We start from the raw sequence: 24351 nt of genomic DNA, 5'->3' as shown, positions 1-24351 counted from the left end.
GTTTTCTTAGTGGCTAGAGTCACTTGATATGAGCTCAGTTAGTCCCACTATGACACGTTTCTCACTGCAGTCAAAGCCAAGACCAGTCACTGTTACACTTGATAGCACAATGGGTTGTAGTGATACTTCCCTCTGACAGAGCTCTGACTGTGGTTATGAAAAATGGCTATTCCAACTATGAATATTTTCAGGCATTCTAATTGAGGACTTAAAAATGGAACATCAACCCCAAACATTATAAACATTATATTACTCTAAAAAACTGATATTGTTGAGTGAAGAAAGGGGAGATAACAATAATGGAAGAAGAAGCAGCTGCCATGTTATTGGACTATCTTGAATCCTGGGGTTCTAACTATGACTGGAAGGCTGTTTTTTTTATGACCTTCCTTGTAATTACTTTTGAGCTACTCCTCCTGGAACTTTGTAGGATTTGTCATAAAAAGCTTGCAGAAAGAAAGATCCAGAAAGAGAGCAGCTCAAATTCTTTGGAGGTAAGAGTCAATGTGGTGAATTAAAGGAGAATAGGTTTATATTATTGTTTCCAATTTTTAAAAAAACACATTTTGTTAAGTGTCCAAGTCAGACATCTTGGTTTGCATCTTTTTAAAAATCTGATATTTTTGTCATTATTTTTCACTGATATACTTCTTGAGTCTATTGCTTATTAATAAGCAATAACCTCCTTACAGGTCCATATCGACTTCCAACTTAAAAAAAATAGAAAACAATTAAGCATATCAGTTTGCTATTCTAACCTATAATTTTCTTCTTTGAAACAGGGGGAAGAAAATACTTTTCTGAAAAACTTTGGATATGGTAAATGTGCTGCCAATTTACTAAATTTCTATTTGATATAAACCCCTAATTGTGCTATCTTATTAATTGTTGTTTTCCCCTATTTACCTATAGAAAACTGGCCACGTACTCAGTTACCTCCAAAAAGAAGGTAAGTGAAATATCTTGGCATTTTAAACTGCATTAGCTATAATTTGTCAAATTTATTCCTTTTTTTTTGTTTTAAAAATCATGTTTTTTTATTTTCAAAAAAGTTTCCATTTCCAAGAGTTTGGGGATGTAATTTGGATGTAATTATAAAAATTGTTTAATATATAACATGAAAAATAACAATTATGAGGATAAATAATGGCTTGTATGGCTGCACTACAATTTAAAAATCAGCCTATTCACTTTTTAAAAAGAAAGCAATCGTTTTTTATTTTCCAAATCATTACTTTCTTCCCTCTTTCTGAGACAATCTTAATACTATTTTTCAAATATCTATATCTCACTTTGAAACTTCTACCCACTGATCCTTGTCTTGCTTTCTGGCAATAAGTAAACCAAATCTACTTGATGACTTTTTTCATATTTAAGTATAACTATCATTTCTCTAAATTTTGTCTTTTTCTGAGCAAGACATTTCCACTCATTCAACCAATTTTCATAAGAAGTTCAACCAAACTTTTATTATCCTGGTTCATATCTTTCAATACATTTTCTAGTACAAGACATTAGATCTCTTTTAATATCATTGTAGCTTACCAAAGCTACATGCTTGGTTAACACATCTTACATTATCTGCATTTTACCAAAATAAGAGTCAAAGAAGCATAGTCAAGAGAGCATTAATTAGTCTTGGAATCAGGAAAGAGATGTGTTTAAATCCCATTTCTGAAAATTACTAAATATCTTAACCATTCTTAATTTCTTTGAACCTTGTTTCTTCAATTGCAAAATGTTTATAATGATACTTTTATAAGTGCCCATCTCACAGGATTGCTGTGAGGTTCAAAAAAGGTAATTTATGTAACATGCTTTTTGCAAACTTTAAAGTATTACACAAATAACAGTGATTATTATTAAATATCCAGATTTTTTTCTAGATGAAATGTTATCTAGACACATTTCCTCATCTTTTGCTTGCAAAGTTGCCTTTTTTTTTGAATCCCATATAAGATTATATTCTTTTTTGTTGTTATCTTTAATTCCAAATACAGCACTCTTCATATCATATATATTCTATTATATATTATATATATATATATATACACACACATTATTCATATTATAATATGGTCATTACCGCCTTGATTGTTTCCAAGAGAATAGACAAGGATAGAATAAAAGGGCCAAATGATATCATGAAAATTTAAGGGGAAAGAGGATCATTTTAGTTTTAGATATGTTTGACTTTTAGTGCTGAGACTTGGAGAAAAGTTATGTAATGTGATGTAAATTTGGGAATACCTTAAGATAACAGTCAAAGCTGTAGAAATAGATGACATCACCATGGAAAGAGATGTAGAACAAGGAAAGATGACCAAAAAAAAAAAAAATCACTGGAAACAACTAAGTTATGGGAATGACAAGAGCAAGTAAAAGAGTTAGAAATTAAATGATTACATGGATAATGCAAAGAAATTGTCAGAAATACAGTAAATAGAGAGCAAAGGAGAGAATTTGGTGTAGAAAGGTCATGGAAAATAAGGGTTGAGAATAGTTTATTGCATTTGACAATTAGGACTTCCTCAGTGAGCTCTGAGAAAATAGTTTAAGTTGGGTAAAAGGGAGAGAAATCATTTTTCAATTATGTGGATAGTGAGAAATGGAAGCAATAACTGCAGATAATAAATTGAAGATATTTAGCAATTAAAGGAAGAAAAGGCATAAGATAGTATTTCTTAGTAAGTAACATGACTGCCTTCTGCAACATCGGAGGAGATCAGGTCATCTAAAGGAAGGTCTCTTAGCTTCTATTCCCCTTTACTTTAAAGCTCCTGGGATTTTTTCCCTATGCTTTCCTTCTGGTCTCTTGTTTCAGAAGAAGTGGCTTTTTTAACCAAAGTTAACTTGTTCATTATGCTTTAGATTTCATAGCAAGTCATTTAAGACCCATAATCACATGGTTTCATCATCTATTTTAAACTCATTTCATATTTCTCTATTAGAGTTCTACCTTCTAGACAATCTAGTTTATTTGCTAATTCCCATGCTTTCCAGATTACCTCCTTGCTTTTGCACAAGGGTCTCTACCTGCCTAGAATGAATGTCATTCTCCCCTTTGTTATTAAGACAAGAAAAGTTTCATTGCAACCTTATTATTTGTAATTTTAAGTTGTGCTAATTATATTAAAAGACATGTAAATTTTGAGGTTATAGGAGGAGTTTGCTAACATGGGGAGATCCTAAAGCCTTGGTGGAACTGTGCCTAGATTACCCACACTTCTGAACGTATTTCCACATTTATCACACTGCACAAGAAAAATCAGATCAAAAAGAAAAAAAATGAGGAAAAAAACAAACAAGCAAACAACAACAACAACAACAAAAGGTAAAACTACTATGTTGTGATCCACATTCAGTCCCCATAGTCTTTTCCCTGGATGCAGATGGCTCTTTCTATTGCAAGATTATTGGATTGGCCTGAAGCAACTCATTGCTGAAAAGAGCCAACCAAGTCCATCCCAGTTGGTCATCACATAATCCTGTTGTTGCTGTGTAAAATGTTCTCTTGGCTTTATTCCTTTCACTTGCCATTAGTTCATATAAGTTTCTCCAGGCCTTTCTGAAATCAGTTTGCTGATCATTTCTTTTAGAATAATAATATTCCATTATATTTGTATACCATAAGTTAGTCAGACACTCGCCAACTGATGGGCATCCATTCAATTTCCAGTTCCCTGCAAGTACAAAAAGGGCTGCTACAAATATTTTTGCATATGTGGATCCTTTTCTCTTCTTATAATCTCTTTGGGATACACACCCAGTAGAAACCCTGTTGGATCAAATAGTATACATAATTTAATAGCTCTTTAGTTTCAAATTACTCTCCAGTATTGTTGGATCAGTTCACAACTCCACCAACAATGTATTGTGTCACACTTTTCTCGGATCCCCTCAAACATTTATTAATATCTTTTCCTATCATCTTAGCCAATCTGAAGATGTGATATGATACCTCAGAGTTATCTTAATTTGCATTTCTCTAATCAATAATCTATAGCATTTTTATATGACTAGAAATGGCTTTAATTTCTTTGTCTGAAAATTGTTTGCTCATATCCTTTGCTCATTTATCAATTGTAGAATGTCTTGTAGTCTTATAAATTTGAGTCAGTTCTCTATATATTTTAGAAATGTGGTCTTTATCAAAATCCTTGGATTTCCCTCCCTCCCCCAGTTTTCTGCTTTCCTTCTAATGTTGGTTGCATTGTTTTTGTTTGCACAAAACCTTTTCAATTTAATATAATCAAAATTATCCATTTTGCATTTTATAATGTTCTCTACTTCTTGGCCATAAATTTTCCTTCTTCACATATATGAGAAGTAGACTATCCCTTGTTCTCCTAATTTTCTTATAGTATAACCCTTCATGTTCAAATCATGAACCTATTTCCACCTTATTTTGGTATAAGATGTTAGATGTTGGTCAATGTCTAATTTTTGCCATACTATTTTCCAATTTTCCCAGTAATTTTTGTCAAATAGTGAGTTCTTATTCCAGAAGCTGGAGTCTTTAGATTTATTAAACACTGGATTACTATAGTCATTGATTATTGTGTCTTCTAAATCTATCCTATTCCATTGATCCACTACTCTATTTCTTAGCCAGTACCAAATGGTTTTGATCATTACTGCTTTATAATATACTTTTAGGTCTGGTATAGCTAGATCACTTTGGTTTGCTTTTTTTTCCCCATTAAGTTCTTTGAAATTCTTGATCTTTTGTTCTTCTAGATGAATTTTGTTGTTTATTCTAACTCTACAAAATAATTTCCTGGCGGTTTGATTGGTATGGCACTGAGTTAATTTAGGTATAATTGTTATTTTTATTATATTAGTTCAGCCTATCCATAAGCATGTAATATTCTTCCACCTCACCATTCTTAAGAACTCATAGAGCAATCCTTATATCTGAGAACTAACTGAACCTACTTTGGAGTCCAGTTCAGCAGCCATCTCAAAGGTATTTTTTCCTCATGTAGGAAACAGTTGTAGAATATCTGAATATGTTTTCAAATAGAGAGTCAGTTTGTGGATTTGGCAGTTCTCTGAGTAGTCCTGCAATGTAGAGGAAGATTTTACTGTTAATTATCTAAGAGTCTTCTTTGGAGAAAAGAGAAAAAGAGTTTAAGACTGTGAAGAGGGAAAAAATGAACTCAAATGGTGAACAAAAGATTTCCTCTAAGCATGGGAAATATAGGGAAAGCTTACCAGAAGCAGGTTTACCAGAAGCATGAGCATCTAGGATTAGCTTCTCCTTGGTCGGTTCCCCTTTACACTCTCCTCCCTTATGAAATTTGCCATCTTTGGTCAAATTGACTGAAGTGTATTTGGTTAACCATGTGCCTATCCCTAATCCAGAACAGTCCCCTAAAATTCTGGGGTGATTTAAGCATTGTCCTTTTTCTTGCTACATAGGAAATGCTACATAGGAAACAGTCAATATGGCCCAGAATCTATACAATCTTACACGTGTAGGCAAAAAATTTTATGAAGTTCACCATCTTATTTGCTTGCTGAGTGCTTACCAAGGGCCTGGCTTAATCTGGAAATAGTCTTCCCTCCAACTCAATAAATAATTGGTAATAAAGAAAAAGACAAAGATCTCGTTTTCTATTTCAGAAGGAAACCTGAATTCTATCAATTTTTCCAGATAAACTGGAACTCTTTCTATAGATATTTAGGAACTGGGAACCACCTCCCTTTCAGGTGAGAAAACAATATTGAGACAACTTCCTGAGGATCCAGACAAAATTTTCAGATGTCCCTTTCTATGCAGAGTACTCTAAAGCCTCTTCAGGAATAATTTCTTTTGCAGTCACACAAATTTTTGAGATTTTGTTTTTTAAAATGCATTAACTCTTTGATAAGTAAATTCAGACTCTTTCCATTTAATTTTATTTATGTTAAATTTGATTTGTCTTTATTGTTTTTTGTAGTTTTATTTTTAATGTTTATACGATATGAACACTTCTTAAAATGGCTTCCTTTTTCTTCTTTGGAATAATTTGTGACTAAATTGTCAGAATTTTGTTTTCTAGAAACTCCTAATTCTCTTAGAGGTTCAAATGTGTCACACAGAATCATGGCAATCATTTCCTAAACATTTTGAAATCTGCTTTTGAAAGTTTTGAATGCATATCTGACTATACTAAGCATTACTTTTATTTGTTACTATCAGTTCTAAGATGACATGATCACTTTTTTTTTCATTTCTCATTACTGCTATTATATCAGAAACAAGTTTACCAAAAAGGTATGCTTCTAGGACTTTGTTCTCATTAGTCAATTCTGCCTTAATTCTCCTCCCTTATAAAATTTGCCATCTTTGATCAGGTTTTGACTGAAGTGCACTTGATGCACAATTGGATCTATCTTCTCAGAAAGTCAATCTAACTGTTGGCTCTTAACCAGCTTGGGCCTTTGTACAACAGGAGGAATAGGATTGAAGAGTGACCCTAAGACCCCTAAAAAGAAATTTCAGCAACCTAATCCAACTTCTTTGAGTCTGATTATCCCACACCTAAAACCAGAAGTTCTTAATCTTATATCATTGAACTTTTTTTATCAGTTTAGTGAATCGAGATTTCTCAGAATGTTTGTTGCCTAAATTGATAATTGAAGGAAATGCTAAATTTTGGATAGTGATTAGTGGAAAAAAAATTATTTTTACCCATTCAAGTTTTTATAGATGCCCTGAAATCCATTTACAGAATTCTTGGGTTTCTGTGGACCTCGGATTAAGAGTCTCTGCCTTAGACCCATCACTCTGATTGTGTTCTATGCTTTATCTACTACCTAGACTTCTTGTTGGATGGCTTTCTGTCTTGATTTAGTGAACTTAGAAACTTGTTCTTCTTTCCCTACTGCTTTTCTATTCCTGACATCACCATCTTAGTCTTGAGAAAGTCTTAGCTCCTTAATCTCATATGATCTCTTCCCAGTAATGGCACCTGAAAATTATCCCAGATTAAAGGAGGTAGAGTAAGGATCTTTTACTTTAAGGATTACACTCCCCTTCACCCCCCTTAACATCCCTTGCTACCTAAAACATTTATACCAAACCTCCTTGTGCTGAGAGATTTTCTAACTGTATCATGGACATGGGCAAAAATCTGTAGGACAGAGAATTTTAAAATAGCAGTTTAAATTAATTGGAGTACAGAGGCCAAACTGTAGTGAAAAGTTCAAATAAAATGTTTTAAAAGGAAGTACAATTTTATTTATTATTTCCCTTGACTATTTTGGAATGCAAAGTAGATTTAAAACAAAACAAAATAATAATCCTGTATCAAGTAATAAGACTCTCACTTTAGAGCCTCTGATTGGGTCCTGTTATATTACCCCAAAACAATATTTTGGGACCCTTATATATCCAGTGCCCTAGGGATATGGCATTAATACTCTAGGTGGACAAAGGAGTCTGGTTATTGTGGTACTAATAGTATTCAAGCAGTAAAGGTATATAGGACAGTCAAATTATGATGATGGAGTAACAAACAAAGCAGTCTTCATTAGTTTATCTGCTAAAGTTGCCTAGAACTATGCTTCTTGTATAGTTAAAAAATAGCATTTCTAAGTTTATATCCTTTGGGCAACTTATACAAAGTATTCCTGTCTTCTAACAAATGACATTTTTATAATTTTAGTTTAAGTTTAAGTTTAAGATCTGCAAACTGCTTTGCCTACATTTTATCATAAGAACCTCATAATTTTGTCATAAAATGAAATATGTATATTATTGTTATTATTATCATCTGCATTTTCCCAATTTTTCTTCTACTCTCTTATTTGATTTTCAAAATCCTTTTGGAGCTCTTCCATGACTTGAGCCCAATTCATATTTTTCTTAGAGGCTTTGGATGTAAGGGGCATTCTCTTTATCTTCTGAGTGTGTTTTAAACTTCCTTGTCATCATAGTTACTTTCTGTGGTCAGACTTTTTTTTTCTGTTTGTACATTTTCCAAGCCTAATACTTGACTTTTACCTCGTTGTTGAAGTAGTGCTTTGCTTTCAGCATGGAAGGTTCACTGTCGCAAGCTTCAGGGTTTTATGCAACTGTTTTCAGAGATACTTCCAAGGCCTGTAAGTTTTAAGTTGTTCCGAAACAGTAAGATCTAAGGAGAAGTATTTACTCTTCTCCTAGCCTGTACTGTGGTCTGTGAGGGACCACAATCACTCTTTTCCCTTATCCATTGGGACCACAGTTCTGGTGTGCCTCGTGCTTCTCCTCACCCTGGACTGCCACTCAGGACTGTGATCTGGAATAGGGGCAAAGAAAAACAGAATCCTGCCTTATTACTAGCAAAGAGACCCCTGAAATCTCTTTTTGACCACTTGTTTAATCCCAGTGCAGTGGTCCTCAAAGTGTAGTCCAAAGAATTGTTGGGGTCTCTGAAACCCTTTCAGAGGGTCTACAAATTCAAAATCATTTTTTATTTCTAATATAATAAATAGCTATAAATATAACCCATGTGAACAAAAACTCTTTGAACAGATACTCGATAGTTTTTTTAACAACATGAAGATACTGAGAACAAAAGTTTGAGAACCTTATTGCCTTACTGTCTGTAGCCTGAGAGCTTTGGAAGCATCTGCTGCCAGGGCTGATTTAGTGGCTCCCTGGGCCTGTTCTTGGTATGTTGTAGCCAGAGCCTATGCTGGATTGTGCTCCATTCCTACTCTGACAACCTTCTAAGTTGTCTTGGGCTGGAAAATTGTTTCACTCTGTCTTTTTGTGGGTTCTGCTCTCCTAGGATTTTGTTCAAAATACACTCAGAAGAAGATACAGAAAACAACCCTACATCCAAAGCCTCCAAGAAAAACACGAAATGGTCTCAGGCCATGGAAGATCTCAAAAAGGATTTTGAAAATCAAAAAAGAAAGGTAGAGGAAAAATTGAGAAGATAATTGCAAGTGATGCAAGAAAATCATGAAAAATGAATCAACAGCTTGGAAAAGAAGATAACCAAAAAAGTTAGCTCATTAGATACTTGGAGGGGTTTAGGGGAGAGCTCAGGCAAGTCTCTGCCTTTACTCCTCCATCTTGGCTCTGCCTCCTATAGCATCTCTCTTTGGGTTCTTCTTGGTGAAGACTCTAGAGTCTCTTTATCAGAGACCTCACTTGAAAACTTGTGTGAACATTCACTAGATTTTTCAGATTTTTATCTCTGGACACTAATAACTCTGTTAGTGGCAATTTGCCCATAAACTACCCTATAACTCTGAGGCTCAATGTTCTCTCCTCTTATTACCCTAAGCATCTTCTATTCTTTTATTTTAATGAGTAAAGGGAGAAAAGCACAAAGAGATCATGCTAAGTACAAGGGGCAAGGTCATCATACCCAGATGTGCCACTAAAAGGCTGAAAGGAGCTTTGCCCTTTGTCTTTATGACCTATAAAATTTTTTTATGGTTTACAAACATTATCTCATTCAGTCTTCACAACAGTCTAGTGAAATAACTAGCTTTAACATAGCCTTAAAGGTTTGCAAAACTCTTTTAAAAAGTTATCTCATGGGCCAGCTAGGGGATACAGTGGATAGAGCATGATCCTGAAGTCATGAAGACCTGAGTTCAAAGCTGCCCATACTAGTTATGTGACCGTGGCAAGTCACCCACCCCAAAATCATTAAAAATGTTATCTCATTTGATCCTTACAATAATTCTGGGAGTTGGTGCTTTTATCACCCCAAATTTGCAGATGAGGAAACTAAGACACAAAGAGTTTATGATGATTTGCCTAGGATGATACAAGGTAGTAAATGTCTGAGGCAGAATTTGAATTCAAATTTTCCTGTCTCTAGGTCCAGCAGTTTATTCACCATACTACCTAAAAACTGCCTGGTAAAAATGTTAATTAATTAAAAAGAAGTAAAACTGCCAAGTAGATAAATAATGCAAGGTGTTTTTTTGTTTTGTTTTGTTTTGTTTTATAGATGAGAAAAATGAGATCTGTAGAAGTTAATGACTTATAGAAAGTCATTTAAATGACAGAGCTAAAATTGTAATCATAGGTCTTTCTCAGCAAGTCCATTTCCCTTTGTACTTTACAAAACTGCAGCTTTCCACTAAAATTCCTTATAGATTTTTTACTTGTGCAATAATAGTTCATTCATAGCTAGATGGATTATTAGAAGGATGATTCTGGAGTCAGGAGAGTCTAAGTTCAAATCTGGCCTCAGACATGTACTAACTATGTGACCCTGGGCAAGTCACTTAACCTGCTTACCTCAATTTCCTCATCTGTAAATTGAGCTGGAGAAAGAAATGGCAAGCCACTCTAGTATTTTTGCCAAGAAAACTCCAAATAAGATCATGGAAGGAACAACAACAATAATAGCTCACGTTGAATGTGATGTCTTAAAAGTAATCAAAAACAGGATCCTGGAAAAATAGATAGTACAAATATTATTTTTTCATTTTGTAATTAAGAAAATTGGGATTAAGAATAGTGAAATGACTTGCCCAGAGTCACACAGCTAGTATGTATCAAAGTTAGAACTTGAATTAAAATGAGGATGATATAAATAGCAAAGTTATAGTAAAAATTCTGGCTTTTCCTCTTTCTGTTGTATCCTCCAAAATTTGTTATGATCAAAGAAAAAATATAATAGACTTCTGGAATATAACCTGAAAAATCAAATCTTACCAAAACTCCAACCCATGATATAAATTAAAACTGAACCAAAGGTCAAACTCTTAATTTCATTTCACTACACCATGCTGTCTTCCCATCCTAAAGCTTAACTCCTATAGTTTGGGAAGTAGGAGGATTCTTAATTCACCTGTCATTTTTTCAAAGACCTTATTATGTTGGTAAGGGGAAAATAAATTCTTGGAAATTTATAAAATAATTCCTTTCACCTAGTCAACTGATTTGTTGAATAAGTAGCAAATCCTTTTGTGATATAATTCAGCTCCTTGCTTTAGTTGTTTTGCAAATTTGGATTTTCATAGTTTTTTTTCTTAATCAGGACATAACTGTATTAGAAAAAAATATATGCCAAATGTAATTTTATGTAATATTCTATATTTTCTTATAGGCTTGCATCTTTATCAAGGAGTCAATTTCTGTCTTCACTTGACTCCCAGAATACAGAATACATCTTTAATGAGATGCTTTCAACTTCATATGAAACATGGTCTGGTAATAGTGATAATGAAAGCCAATTAAGTTGGCCTAGTGGCAGTGGAAGCTGGCTGTCATTTTCAAGTGAGGCTATTTCATCTTCTTCATTTTTAAATTCAGTACACAGGAAGCGCCCTTCTAACCAGAAAAGATTTTCTCATCTTATGTTTGAAACACTACCATTTTCATCAAGAAAATTATTACCAATAAGGAAAATGCATGTAAATAAAAATAAGAATGTACGATTTTCTTCTGATCATAACTTTTTGAGAAAATCCAAAGTGACATTAGAAAATGATGATCTAGATCTGACACCATGCCCTTCAGCTCATTTATATCTTCCCAGAAATCAAATCAGGCTTCTAGAAGAGAATTTGAAAAATCAAATCCCTTCAAAATCTCAGCCTGTGGTAAAGATTAAAACTACCTATCAAAGCTCGAACTTTGCAAAATTGAATCAAGCACCACCATACCCATCAGAAGAAATTTCTTGTAAAAGAGAGAAAATGCCCCAAGAGTCATTATTTCACTACCAAGGTGATATTGGGCCCAGTGTTTTCTTCCATCCTCAAACTGAAGTTTCAGTCCAGACTGAAACCCCAGGCCAGGCCCACAATTGTAATCCGGCTCAAAACAGTATTAATATCCAGACATCAATAAAAGTCCAAGATTTATCTAAGTTCCCAAATACTTATTTTGGGAAGCAGTTCACTACTAATTTTTTAGATGAAAGTCCACCAATTTTATCTCTGAGAAAAGACAAAACAATAAATCCACATATATTAAATATCATGGAGAACCTAAACATGTTAAATCAAGAGGAAGAACAGAAAAAAAGTTCGATATTGCCTAGTACTTATATACCTATTTCACCTCAAACGAAGCATAAAAGTGGAATTTGTTCAACAGATTTGAAAAATACAATGGGTCCCCGAGTTGTGAGTATCAAGGCAAAGAAAAAATCATATTCACAGCTACTTAATATTCCAGGCTATGGTACATTAGCCAGTAGAAAGAAACTGGAATGGCACATTGCAAAATCAGAAAGCACTTGTGAAATGAATACATGGAATGTCTTACCAGATTCAGTCCTGAAAGATCTACAAGGTTCTGGGCCCAACTCATCTTTTGATGATCATAGAATAATGACAAATACAGCTAAGCCAAGAGACACAAGAATTAAGTTTTTTCCACAGGTACAGAGCAAAAAGTTACCACAGAAAATATCCTATGCACAGCCACTTGAGAAGATACCTCGATCAGTGGAAAATAAAGGTGAGTTTAGAAAATCAACAGATACCTCTAGATACATTTCAAAAGGCTCAGATATCAAAAAGCAGAAAAATAAAGACTATGGCATGATCAGAACGGGATTAACTGTGAACAACAAAGAAAAGGGTTGCCTATCATGTTCAAATAAGATAGACTTTCTTGCTCTAAAGCAAGATACCCAGCAACCCAAATGTGTACATCAAACGGCTTTGAATTCTGATTCTTCCCCCAAGAAGTTTTCATTTCAACCTGAGTATGCAAATGAAATAAATGATGTTATTTACCCAGAGAGTTTTAAAATATCAAATTCACTGGGAAAGAATATAAAAAATAAAACTGACATGCCTGAATATGAATGTTCCAGAACTGGAAAAAAGGTTATTTCAAGGCAGAAGACCCTGCAGCCAAAAGTAGTATTAAAATCTTTTCTCTGTTCTATTTTTGCTCCTGTCAAGTCCCCACTTCAACGTGAAAAACAGGAGAAAAAAGAATATTTTGGAGAAGACATGAATAGAATAATACAAGATCAATCTCAAGGAGCAGAGGAGGCATCATTAATTGAAATCAAATATGAACCTCTGTTTGACTCAGAACGGGTTGCTAATCTCCAAACTGCACCCTGCCAAGAAGACAAATCACTAATTAAGACACAATTAGTGGTGGAGTGTGATAGCCCAAGAGATTCCATGACCCAAGGAAATGATGCAAATCAGCAAGAATGGTTTACTACAAAGCTTGAGGGGCAGCCTGATAAAAAATGTTCACCAATAACTATTTCAAAATCTGGAAATGCCATTAAGCCCTGTGTACCTCCACTTGAACAAACACCAACAGAAATCTCCGAAGATTCAAAAACACCAGTAAGTCTTCTAAGTAGTGAAGAAATCAAAAGATCTCTTGAAAACCACATGAAAGCAACAAATATTTTACATTCTATCTACTCCACTGTTCCTAATCCCTCTCAAATTAAAATCAAATATGTAAAAATAATGGAAGATAAAAACAATTCAGTATGTATACCTATAATTTGCGAAGAAATCAAACCATCTGAGTCAAAAGTAGAAAGTGGAATTGATTCAAAATTTAGCAATGCCCCCATGACCAGTCCAAATACAACAAAAAGGAAAATAGTGGTAGACGTTAAAAATACAATTCCTTCTCCAGAAATAAAAAAGTCTGATTCTTGTGAAGTGAGTGAAATTGATACAAGTCTAACAAAGTCAGATGCAACCAGTGTAGAAATACTATCAGATGTTAATTCAGTGTGTTGTGCTTCAGTTCCGGAAGAAATCAAATTACCACCTGAGACTCAGATAAAAACTGAAGACTTTTCAGAATCAAACATTACCTCTATTCCTTGTCCATGCTCAGCTGTAACAGTCCAACCAGTGGAAGACATAAAAGAGACAGTGGTTTCTTCCATTTGTGAAGAATTTCAAAAGCCTCCTAATGACACTTCACAGTCTAGTGATGTATGTTTTTACAATTCACCTCCAGCTGAACCAAATTCTTTAAATTATGAAGAAAAAATTAAAAAATCCCCTGGACCCCACACAGCAAAAAAAGATGTTTTGGAATCTATATTTACTTGTGCACCCAACAAAAGTTCTAGGAAAACGAAAACTGTACAAGTAATAGCAGACATGAGCAATTTAGTGTGTTCTTCAGTTGGTGAAGAAATGCAAAAGTCTTTTGAGAGTTCCACTATTTCAGAATCTTCAGACATGTCTATTTCCTTTCCTCCTGAAGCTAAAAGGAAATCGGTGCAAACACTAGAAGATGTGAAGAAATCAGTATGTTCTCCAATTTGTGATGAAATCATAAAGTCCTTAGAGTCTCATATCACAGAAGCTGTTTCAAATTCTATAGATGCCTCCACACATAGTCCATGCTCCATTAAAAAGAAATCAGTAGAAGTAGTATTGGATTTGAAAAAATCATTGCTTTCTCTTTCAATTCCTGTAGAAACCAAAAGGTCCCTTGAATCTTACATAAAAACTGGAGGTGTTACAGAATCTAGAGGCACCTCCATCCCTGTTCCATTTCAAAAGAGAATATCACAATTAGCATCGGACATGAAAAATTCATCATTTTTTTCTTCAGTCTGTGGAGAAATGCCAAATTCCGTAGGCACTCACATAAAAATTCCTCCTGAGAGGAACTGGGAAATTGACAGAAAAAGAGAGAAATTTCCACAGCAAGAAACATTTCAAGAGAAAAAGAGTCAAGAACACGTTGTAGCAGATGTAAAAAAAGAAATGCAGGCTATCACACATCTTGATGGGAGAAAGAAAGGCCAAGGCATTGTAATAATTGGGAACTTCAAATCACAATCATGCTCCATTTCTGTTCTTGATAGGCTCACTGCTAATGAAAAAACAAAACTTATTTTTCATTTCCAAAAAAAGAGACTAGAGTTGAAACAGGGAAGGATCCATACAATAGCGATTGAATCTTACCAAAAATTACCTTCTCCCATCAAACCATGTATTTCAAAAGATGCTCACAGTGATAGGCGAGTATTTCCAAGATGTAGAAAATTAAAATTTATGCTCCAGGAAGAGATTGATTCCATAGAGATGAACTTAAAACACAAATACTTGATGTTTCTTCTTGGACTCCCTGTTAATAGTAGAAGATCATTAAAAGAAATCATCCCAAAGGCTGTAACTCCAATCCCTGAAATGATATACCAGAAATGTAAAACTAAATATATTGAAAAAAATGTGATAGTAATTAAAAAAGAAGTTAGGGAGAAATTAGAATCACACATTCGTGAAAAACAAAAACTTCGTTTTTCAAATTCAATTATGAATTCTTTTCCCCAAAGCTTCTTCCCCAGTCCTCCAAAAAACATATATGGTCCTGAAGAAGAAAGTTCTGTGAAAAGAGTCATCTGTTCACTTTTCATTGAGGGTGAAACAAAGAGGAGTTTACCCTGTTATTTGAGAAAAGTGACAGCTGAACAGAAGGATGTCATTCCCTCAAAATTAATGAAATGTGAGAATACAACAAAAGAATTATGCCCTGTCAGCAGTATGAAAGCAGTGATTGTTAACAAATTAAACGTCACAAATTACATCAATGAGAACATTAAACAAGCTGTGGAGGTCAATATGCAATTAAGGTTAAACCAAAAGTCTTCACATACACCTGCTGAAACTAAGGGACGATTGTTTCCTCTAGTTTTCCAGAGATTCACAGTCAATGATTTAAGAAAGTTTATTACACATTTTTTAGTTAAAACATTGGAGATCAAAATGAGCATGATTCCTGGAGTAGTGGAAGAATCGATTAAAATGGTAGATAATCAGGTCCAAAGAAAACCTCAATTAGAATCAGTTTATCATACTAACAAAGTCAAAAAGCTAAGGAGCACAAAATTGCCATTCATGGACCCCAAATCTCTTCATCAAATAATTCTTAATTTACAACATAAATGTCTTATGACTCTCTTGGGGCTTCCTGTTGAGAGACAATCCCCAAAGCTGACCATGCCCCCCAAGTATCTGCCCAGACCTAAGCTTAATAAAAACCGTACAACTGTACACAAGGTTGGAAACCAAGTTTGCTTTTCCATTGATATGGAGAAATTAGAACAACATATCTCTTTCAAAAAGCAGAACCCCTATAAAATCCCTCCATCAATATTAAAATTATTAAAGTCATTTGTACAATCTGTTTGTCCTTCTGAATACATTCCTGAGGCAATGGATGACAGAACAATTTTGGGGAAAACCCCTTCTCTGAATAGTTCCAGAACTATCCTCGATTCTCAATGTTTAACACAGAAAAACAGGGGTGATCTTTCTTTGAGAAAACGCCATAAATCTCTAAGTGAAGAGAAATTCAACAATAATTTAAAAGTATCTCCAAAGTTGACTACAACTGTCCCAGATCCTCCAAAAGATGCACCAACAAATATTGACAATTCTGAAGATTCAAAAGTATCTTGCTTTCAGAAAGTGGAAATTTGTCCTGAGCCTCAGAAAAATACACATAAATCACCTCCCACATCTAAGAAGGTAGAATTTGTTACTGCTCAGACAAACACTGACATAGTATTTGACTTCCATAAGACGTTACCTCAGAAGACTGAAAATGCTCCTGATTTCTTTGAAATCCACAGTGACCATTCAACATCACCTGAGATTTGTGACATCTTTGAAACTAAGAAGGGAGTTAAAGCAAAAACTGAGAGCCATAGCTTAAAAGCCTCACCTCAGAAGACTGAAGTTGCCTCACCTCAGAAGACTGAAGTTGCCTCACCTCAGAAGACTGAAGTTGTCTCCCCTCAGAAGAGTGAAGTTGCCTCACCTCAGAAGAGTGAAGTTGCCTCACCTCAGAAGACTGAAGTTGCCTCCCCTCAGAAGAGTGAAGTTGCCTCACCTCAGAAGACTGAAGTTGCCTCATCTCAGAAGAGTGAAGTTGCCTCACCTCAGAAGACTGAGGTTGCCTCATCTCAGAAGACTGAAGTTAACCTTAAACGTCAGGAAAATGTCCAAAAACCTGTCCAATTAAAGAAGTCTCCTCCTCCCCCCAAGAAAAGAGTAGATGGGGAAAAGCCTTCCCAGAAATCTGTCAAATTAAAAAAATCTCCACCTCCCCCCAAGAAAAAAGTAGAACTAGAAACGTCTTTCCAGACACCAAGTGTGATCTTCAGGACCTTTAAAAAATCCTGGGAAAATGTACCTTTATCAGATGGTGGTCCTTTAAGGCAGGATCAGAAGGAAATGTATTTTGACATTCCATTTAAATTAGAAGAATTTATTTCTTTGGAAAAACGCAGCAAGACAAACCAAATCAGCACCAAAACAAAGCCAGTTTACCAAAAAGGAGATTTATTTCCCCAAAATATCCAAGTTTCTGGAAGGTACAACTCCCTCATAACTTCATCTTACAATAAAGCTCATCAATATAGAAAAAAGAAATTGCACCCTAAAATTAATTCTCCTTATTGGATGTCTAATAGTTCATTAGAAAGTCAATCCATGCCATATTCATTACCCAGAGAAGATAGGCTTTCAAGGAAAACACGGAGTCATACAAGCTGTCCTTTGGCTTCCCGAACTGACCCAAGCATCAAACTAAAACTCGAAGCAAATGATGGGAAAATAATTCTGAGTGTAGAAAATAAAGATGGAAAGAAGCCCAATGTTGATCTGTCCAAAGAGAACACTATGAAACCTGACCATTCTTACAGTTTTACAGAGAGTCAAGAGAAACAGAAAAAGCAAGAAGTATATGACTCTGGTTTTAAAAGTCCAGAGTGGCATTTCTTAAATAAACCTAAATCAATTTTAAAACAGCAAGAGATTGACTATTTTCATTTTAGGAGAAAAAACACTCAACCTTTTTTTTATGCCTGCACACCAGCAGATACTCCAGGGAATACATCCAAGACCATTCGCTGGAATATCCCCCAAAATACTTCTGGACAGAGTAAGTTTAGAATTCCCTTGGTAGCAAAGTTTTCAAATCCAGAGAAAATATGGAATTCATCAAAGAAGTTTTTGGAGTCAGTTTCAGAATCCTTTAACTTATGCCCGGTCCATCAAAAATGATGCAAATCAGATCTAGACCTCTCATTGATGAGAAGTAAATGCTGTCAAATTGTGAAGTAATAAAACCAAGTAAAATCCCATTTTTTTCTCAGTGGAGTGTTTAATAAATTGATTGTACAAATCACACAGGGTGGGGGCTGGTGAGAAAGACTTTTAGTCTGGGGGTTCTTGGACATCATTAGGAAAGACATGATATTGGAATGATTTCTTAATAACAAAGATAATCCTGGGACTCTAGTGGATACTAGTTTATTCTGAATTGAACTAAGGCTACAGAATGTCCATTAAAATTTTTGATTTTACCATCCCTGAAATGAGTCAAACATCAAAGTATAAATAACATAGAGCCAGTTTTTTTAACTGTGTCTTACTTGAAATGTTCCTTGAATCCTTGGTCTCAGTGGTGCTGATTTTCTCTCTCCTGATATGGATTACTACTCTGATGTGTGATAAGTAGCTCAGTCTTTCATTTAATCCTTTTTTTTTTTTGACCTAACATGTTGAATCCTTCCTTTGCTTAATTTATTATTACATGGTGCAACACTCATATAGTTCTTTATCCCTCATTTGACTATAACCCCCTTTTTATTTTTCTCACAGCAGAAGGAACATAGCAGAAAATGGCACTAGATTTTAAAAGCAGAATAGTAGGGTTTTAACCTCAATTTCATATTTACTGCTGGTACAGTCTTGGGCATGGCACTGTAACTTGCTGGATCTCAGTTTTTATAAGTGGATTAACCTAAATAATTAAGGAGATTCTTTCCAAAACTGAATATAATATCTTTCATGACCTTTATTTTGTACAATCATCATGGGTTTATGCCATAGATATTTGGAGAGATTATAGGTTGATTCCATAGGAAAAAATGAGATAATATTTGTAAAGCACTATGGCACAGTTCCTAGAACATAGTAGGTGCTTAATTAATGCTCAGTAAATGCTTATTAAAAACAATCATGAAACAATTTTTAAGGTAACAGATCTGTCTTTTATCTGGTGGCCCCTCAGGCTGATGTCAACTGAAATTGTCAAGAGGAGCTAGATAGAAAAATAATATGATTTTTGGATATGTTGAACATGAATTTGAGGAAAGACAGAAAAATTCAAGAACATAGACAGTTAAGACAAGTGCAAGAACAGAGAGAAAGATGGTTATTAGAACAGGGAGAGTCTTATTCTGCATTTGATCTGCTTTTGAACCTACTTGGATCCTCCACTGGTGCTGAGACTTCCACTGGCACTAGTCTACTCACTGTGCCTTGTGCAAAGCACACCATCTTCATTTTCCCTGGCTGCCCACCCCCCAATATTGTTCTTTGTCCTCATCTTTGCCTTTTGGCTTTCCAGAGCTCCTTCAAGTCTCAGCTAAAATCTTACCTTCTTTATGAAGCCTTTTCCAGTCTTCCATGATACTGCTCCCATTTCAGATGATCATACACAATACACATATGTGCTATATATTTATATCTATATAATATATATACACCTGTGTCTGTGTATTTATATGCATATGCACATGCACATATTCTGTATATGTATATGCAAGAATATATATATATATATATATATATATATGTTTTTACTTAGTCATTTGAATATGTCTGTATTAGATTGCAAACTCCTTGAGAGCAGGGACTATTTTTGTCTTTATTTGGTGGTTAGCATAGTAACTGGCACATATAACAGGTAATTACTAAACACTTATTGATCTGATTTGAGGATCAAACTTATAAGAATTAAAGGGTATTGGGGCAAAGATTCTATAATACTCAGCTAATGAACAGGAAATAATAAAAAGAGGATTAGAGATTTCTGCCTATAATAAAGTTATAAACAGAAAGAAAGGGCATGGCATCAATAGCATTTTTTAATTTTGTGACTCTCTTGGAAACTGTGAGACAATTAGCATTTAAGAATTGTTTTATTACATTTCATTTACCCCAGAGAAGAAGAATATTTCAGGCAAAGTCTGGGAAACTACAAGTTCTGGTTTTGAAGGAAACATAGACTGTTTGAAGATTAAGTTTGGAAGAAGTTCATAATTCATGTAATATTTAAATAGATATGGCATGAAATAGGTATGAGTGTCTATTTAAAACTGATATGTGGTTGTATGTAGCATAAAGATGCCACTTGTATCTGGATTAACTCTTGTTAAGACAGCACTATTCAATTTGTGGGGAGAAGGAGAAAGGCCATGGTTGAGTGTTTGCTTTTTCCATCATGTATAGGGTGGTATTAGACTAGATTACATCTATCTTTCCCCTAAAATATTGCTTAATTAAGGGTATCATTTCCCTGATGACTTTTTTAACTAATTAAATTTTCTTTTCTTTTCAGATCTTCATTCTTTCCTCCCTGCGTTCTCTGCTGCTCTCCTACATTGAGAAAACAAGAAAAGTGAAATCCCTATTACAAACGCATATAATCAAGCAAAAGAAATTCCCACACTGGGCGTGTTATTGTTTTGTTTTGTTTTGTTTTTTTTAAGTCTCAATCTGTATTCTAAGTCCATCACCTCTCTCTCAGGAGCTGGGTTACAAGTTTCATCTCAAGTCCTTTGGTATTGTGGTTGGTCATTGTGCTGATCAGAGTTCCTAAGTATTCAAAGATGTTTGTCTTTCTGAGAATGCTTTTATCGTGTCACTTGTGCTCCTGTAACTCTCCTGTAACTCTTCATTAGTTCATTCAAGTCCTCTCATGTTTCTCTGAAATATTTTCTATCATTTATCATGGCAGAATAGTATTCTACCACATATGTAATCAATAAATTGTTTAGTTATTTCTCAATTTATGAAATATCCTCTCAATTTTCAATTCTTTGCTACCACAAAAAGAACTACTATAAATTTTTCTATGTATGAGTTCTTTCCTTCTTTCTTTGATCTCTTTGATTTATAGACATAGTAATGGTATTGCTGCATCAAAGAACATATACAATTTTATTGTTTTTTGGCATAGCTTTGAATTGCTTTACCGAATGGCTGGACCAGTTTACACTTCCACCAACAGTGAATTAATGCACTTGTTTTCCCACAGTCCCTTTAGCACTTGTTGTATGAGATATTTGGGGTAAGAGAATCCTTCTATTAATCTAAATCATAATCTGATTATGATTTAGGTAAATCCTAGTGTACTGCTTGAGGTCCCTAGGGTTACAGGAGATAGAATCAGCACTCAGGAGCTCTTGAAATCAACCTCAGCATTATTCATTATGTTACATTTCTCAGTATGCTTATCAGTAAAACAGATATGAGTCCAAAGGGAGCTGAGTGAAGCGGCAAGGATTTGTGGCTTTGAATGCATCAAATCTTCAATTCATCACCATTGTTGTCTCTATTTCCCTTACATGTGATCTTGGAGAGTCACACTGCTACTGCTCCCCATGGGAAAAAAAAAGCTTCATTACTGAATGCCAGCTTAAAGATTGCATTAAGATTTTTGAAACATCCTATGTGTGCTTACATTTGTCTCTATTCAACTAAACTTATGCGTTGATATTTCATGCATTTGACTTATGTACCTGGGATAACTTGCACATAATTATGCTATATTATTAGATGGGTAGTGTACAAGGTGTAGCTATTAATTAATTATACATTTGCTTCTAGGGTAATTTGCACTGGCCACAAGACTCCAGCCAACCTTGTAATCAGTAAACTTTTCCTGTTCCTGCATGCAACCCCTGCTGTCAGTCTTATTGTCAGATTTTCTCAACAGGATCAAATAATCTATTGCAGGTTACAGACTTCTAAATCCAGTCAGTGACTCATCCCTTTGTCAAATCTAGATTTGTTCTTTTCCTTTCTGTGGAGTCATCCCTGAGCAATGCAGAGGGTGCTTAGGGAATCTTTACCTGCCTCTGACCTTTGAGATCATGAAGAGCTTTTTCAGACATTTTCCTGTTGACTGAAACACTTAGGATAATATTATATGGATAATGGAAAAATGGAAAAGTTTGTCTGGTACAGATCATAAGGAAATAAGATTTAGAGATAGTAAGCAGGGTTGATTGTGGGAGTATTGAGAGTAAAATCCTCTATTAGTCACTGCTACTAAAATAGGAACAGAAATACATCAACATTGTTAATGAAATGCTCTGGCTAGGTTAAGGCCATTTTCATCCTTTAATTTCATATCTTTTATATTTTTATACACACACCCCCATATACATATATGTATATATATAGAGAGAGAAAGAGAGAACATTTTGACAAATTCAACAACATATATATAATATATTACTATTATAGTATATTATTATAATAATATATTAACAGCCAAATCTCTAAATATATTATAATATATTTAACATGTAATATAATATAATATAATAATGTAATATAATATAATATGTTATAATATATAATATAATATAATAATATATTGTTAAATTTGTCAGAATGTTCTATGTGGACACACAGGGAAATGGGTGTGTAATTAAGATTTCCTTCCCTTTCCCTTCCCTTCCCTTCTCTTGTAGAGAAATTTCCTCCACTGATGCAGATCAGCCACTCATCTCTAACTTATAAGACTAGAATGATCTCAGTGCAACGAGAAGTTAAGTGACTTATTCAGGATGACATAGCCAGTAGGTCAAATGCAAGATTTGGACTCAAGTATTTCTCTCCAAGTTTGGCCCTCCATCTACTATACCATGTTGTCTTTCTAAATTACAATATACTTAAAAATCTTTCTATTTCACAGACATATCCTGAAATCTTGAAACTTTTAATGTTGCAAATCAATGTGATATTATCATTGAAGGAAACACACATTTTCCTGATTTGAAATATTAAGGCAATATTTCAGCACTAGAGAATTAGACATGAAACAATTCCTCCTTCAGGCAGTCTCTTTTCTGATATATATTGGCTATATTATCCTGGAAAAGTCACTTAATGCCTCCATATCTCTCAGAAATTTTTAAGACAAAGTTGCAGAATATTTAACATATATAGGACTGCTTGCCATCTTGGGGGGGGGGGAGGAGGGAGGGAGGGGAAAAAAATGAAACATAAGTGATTGCAAGGGATAATGCTGTGCAAAAATTATCCTGGCATGGATTCTGTCAATACAAAGTTATTATTAAATAAAATTAAATTAAAAAAAAAAAGACAAAGTTGCAGAACATTTTTGTAGAGAGTTTCTTCACTGGGAGTTAGCCTCTCTGATAAAAAAAAAAAGTGTGTATATAGTGAATATAGCTATATTGTGTGTACAATCTCAGAATATTTTAATATGTGTCCTGCAACATATTTGCTTCTTTAAATAAATATGACATTTTAGCAACAGCTGAGTTTGAAGAATTGATGACATTCTTATTAGGAGTGACATTAGATACAAATCTAATAATGAGACCTATGTGAGCTACGCAGGGAGTTTCATACAATCCATCTTAGATTCTTGGCTTATGTGATGGCTTCTCATGCCAGTGTCTCTTTCTATATTTATCCATAATAACTTGAGGCTATATGGTTTCTTTCATGATGATTCTTCTGACCTGATGATGATATATGTTGATATTCTAAATTTAATAATTATATTTTCAATTCTTTGATTTTTTTAAATATTTAAATAATAGTCTTGAACTATGAGTGGGCAACCAGATTGCAAAGTAGATAGAATGCCAGGCCTAGGGTCAGGAAGACTCATCTTCATGAGTTCAAATATGACTTCAGACACTTACTAGTTGTATGACCCTAAGCAAGTCACTTAATCTGTTTGCCTCAGTTTCTCATTTACAAAATGAGCTGGAGAAAGAAATGCCAACCTACTTTGGTATCCTTGCCAAGAAAATCCCATATGGGGGTCCCAAAAAGTTGAATATGACTGAAAAATGACCGAATAACCTAGAACTTGGAGCCCCAACATGGGAAACTTTGTATTATAATAGACAAAGCCTTCCTTGGTATATAGTGAATTGGGAGTTTTTTGTTCAGATCTTTTAAGTTTGGAGGATCTTTCATGCTGTAGATGGTACTTAGTAGAAAAGAAAGAGTTGTGTTAATTTTCAAAGAAGTAGAGTTCTGTGTGGATGCTATTTTGGGGGGAGTGGGAGGGTCCAGACCTATGATTTAACTAACTCAGTTAACTACTCAGTGTCCTGAGACATTGAAGGGTTAATTTAGCCACTTACTCAAAGTCACACATCCATATACGTCAAAGACTGTACAAGATAGTCTTCCTGACTGTATCATGTCTTGCTTCTAACTGTGTACAAAACATGTTTCATCTAGATCTTCATACCTAGAACAGTGTCTGGCTCACTGATGTTATTGTTATTCAGTCATTCTGTTATGTCCAACTCTTCTTGACTCTTTGGACCATAGCATGTGCTAGTAAGTGTCTGTGGCCAAATTTGAACTCAGATT

At 34.5% G+C, this 24351-nt stretch overlaps 2 protein-coding genes across 4 annotated transcripts; both read left to right on the top strand.

Moving 5' to 3' along the window:
- Positions 1-118: 118 nt before the first annotated feature.
- LOC127553427 (leucine-rich repeat transmembrane protein CCDC168-like) lies at positions 119-20427 on the top strand. Its single transcript, XM_051984148.1, has 4 exons — positions 119-494; positions 783-819; positions 913-949; positions 20318-20427. Exons 1-4 carry the CDS (start codon positions 300-302, stop codon positions 20379-20381), a joined length of 333 nt encoding a protein of 110 aa, XP_051840108.1. The 5' UTR covers positions 119-299; the 3' UTR covers positions 20382-20427.
- CCDC168 (coiled-coil domain containing 168) lies at positions 11058-18053 on the top strand. Of its 3 annotated transcripts, none has more exons than XM_051984147.1 (2): positions 11058-16644; positions 16861-18053. In XM_051984147.1, the coding sequence occupies exons 1-2, from the start codon at positions 11125-11127 to the stop codon at positions 17971-17973; spliced, it is 6633 nt and encodes a 2210-aa protein (XP_051840107.1). In that variant the 5' UTR covers positions 11058-11124; the 3' UTR covers positions 17974-18053. The 3 variants fall into 3 exon arrangements, with proteins under 3 accessions (XP_051840107.1, XP_051840106.1, XP_051840105.1); XM_051984146.1 differs by having other exon boundaries at positions 11058-16668; XM_051984145.1 differs by having other exon boundaries at positions 11058-16692.
- Positions 20428-24351: the final 3924 nt, after the last annotated feature.

The sequence above is a fragment of the Antechinus flavipes genome, chromosome 3, assembly GCF_016432865.1.
Source record: "Antechinus flavipes isolate AdamAnt ecotype Samford, QLD, Australia chromosome 3, AdamAnt_v2, whole genome shotgun sequence".
Lineage (NCBI taxonomy): Eukaryota > Metazoa > Chordata > Mammalia > Dasyuromorphia > Dasyuridae > Antechinus > Antechinus flavipes.
This window is presented reverse-complemented; position numbering and strand designations above follow the sequence as displayed.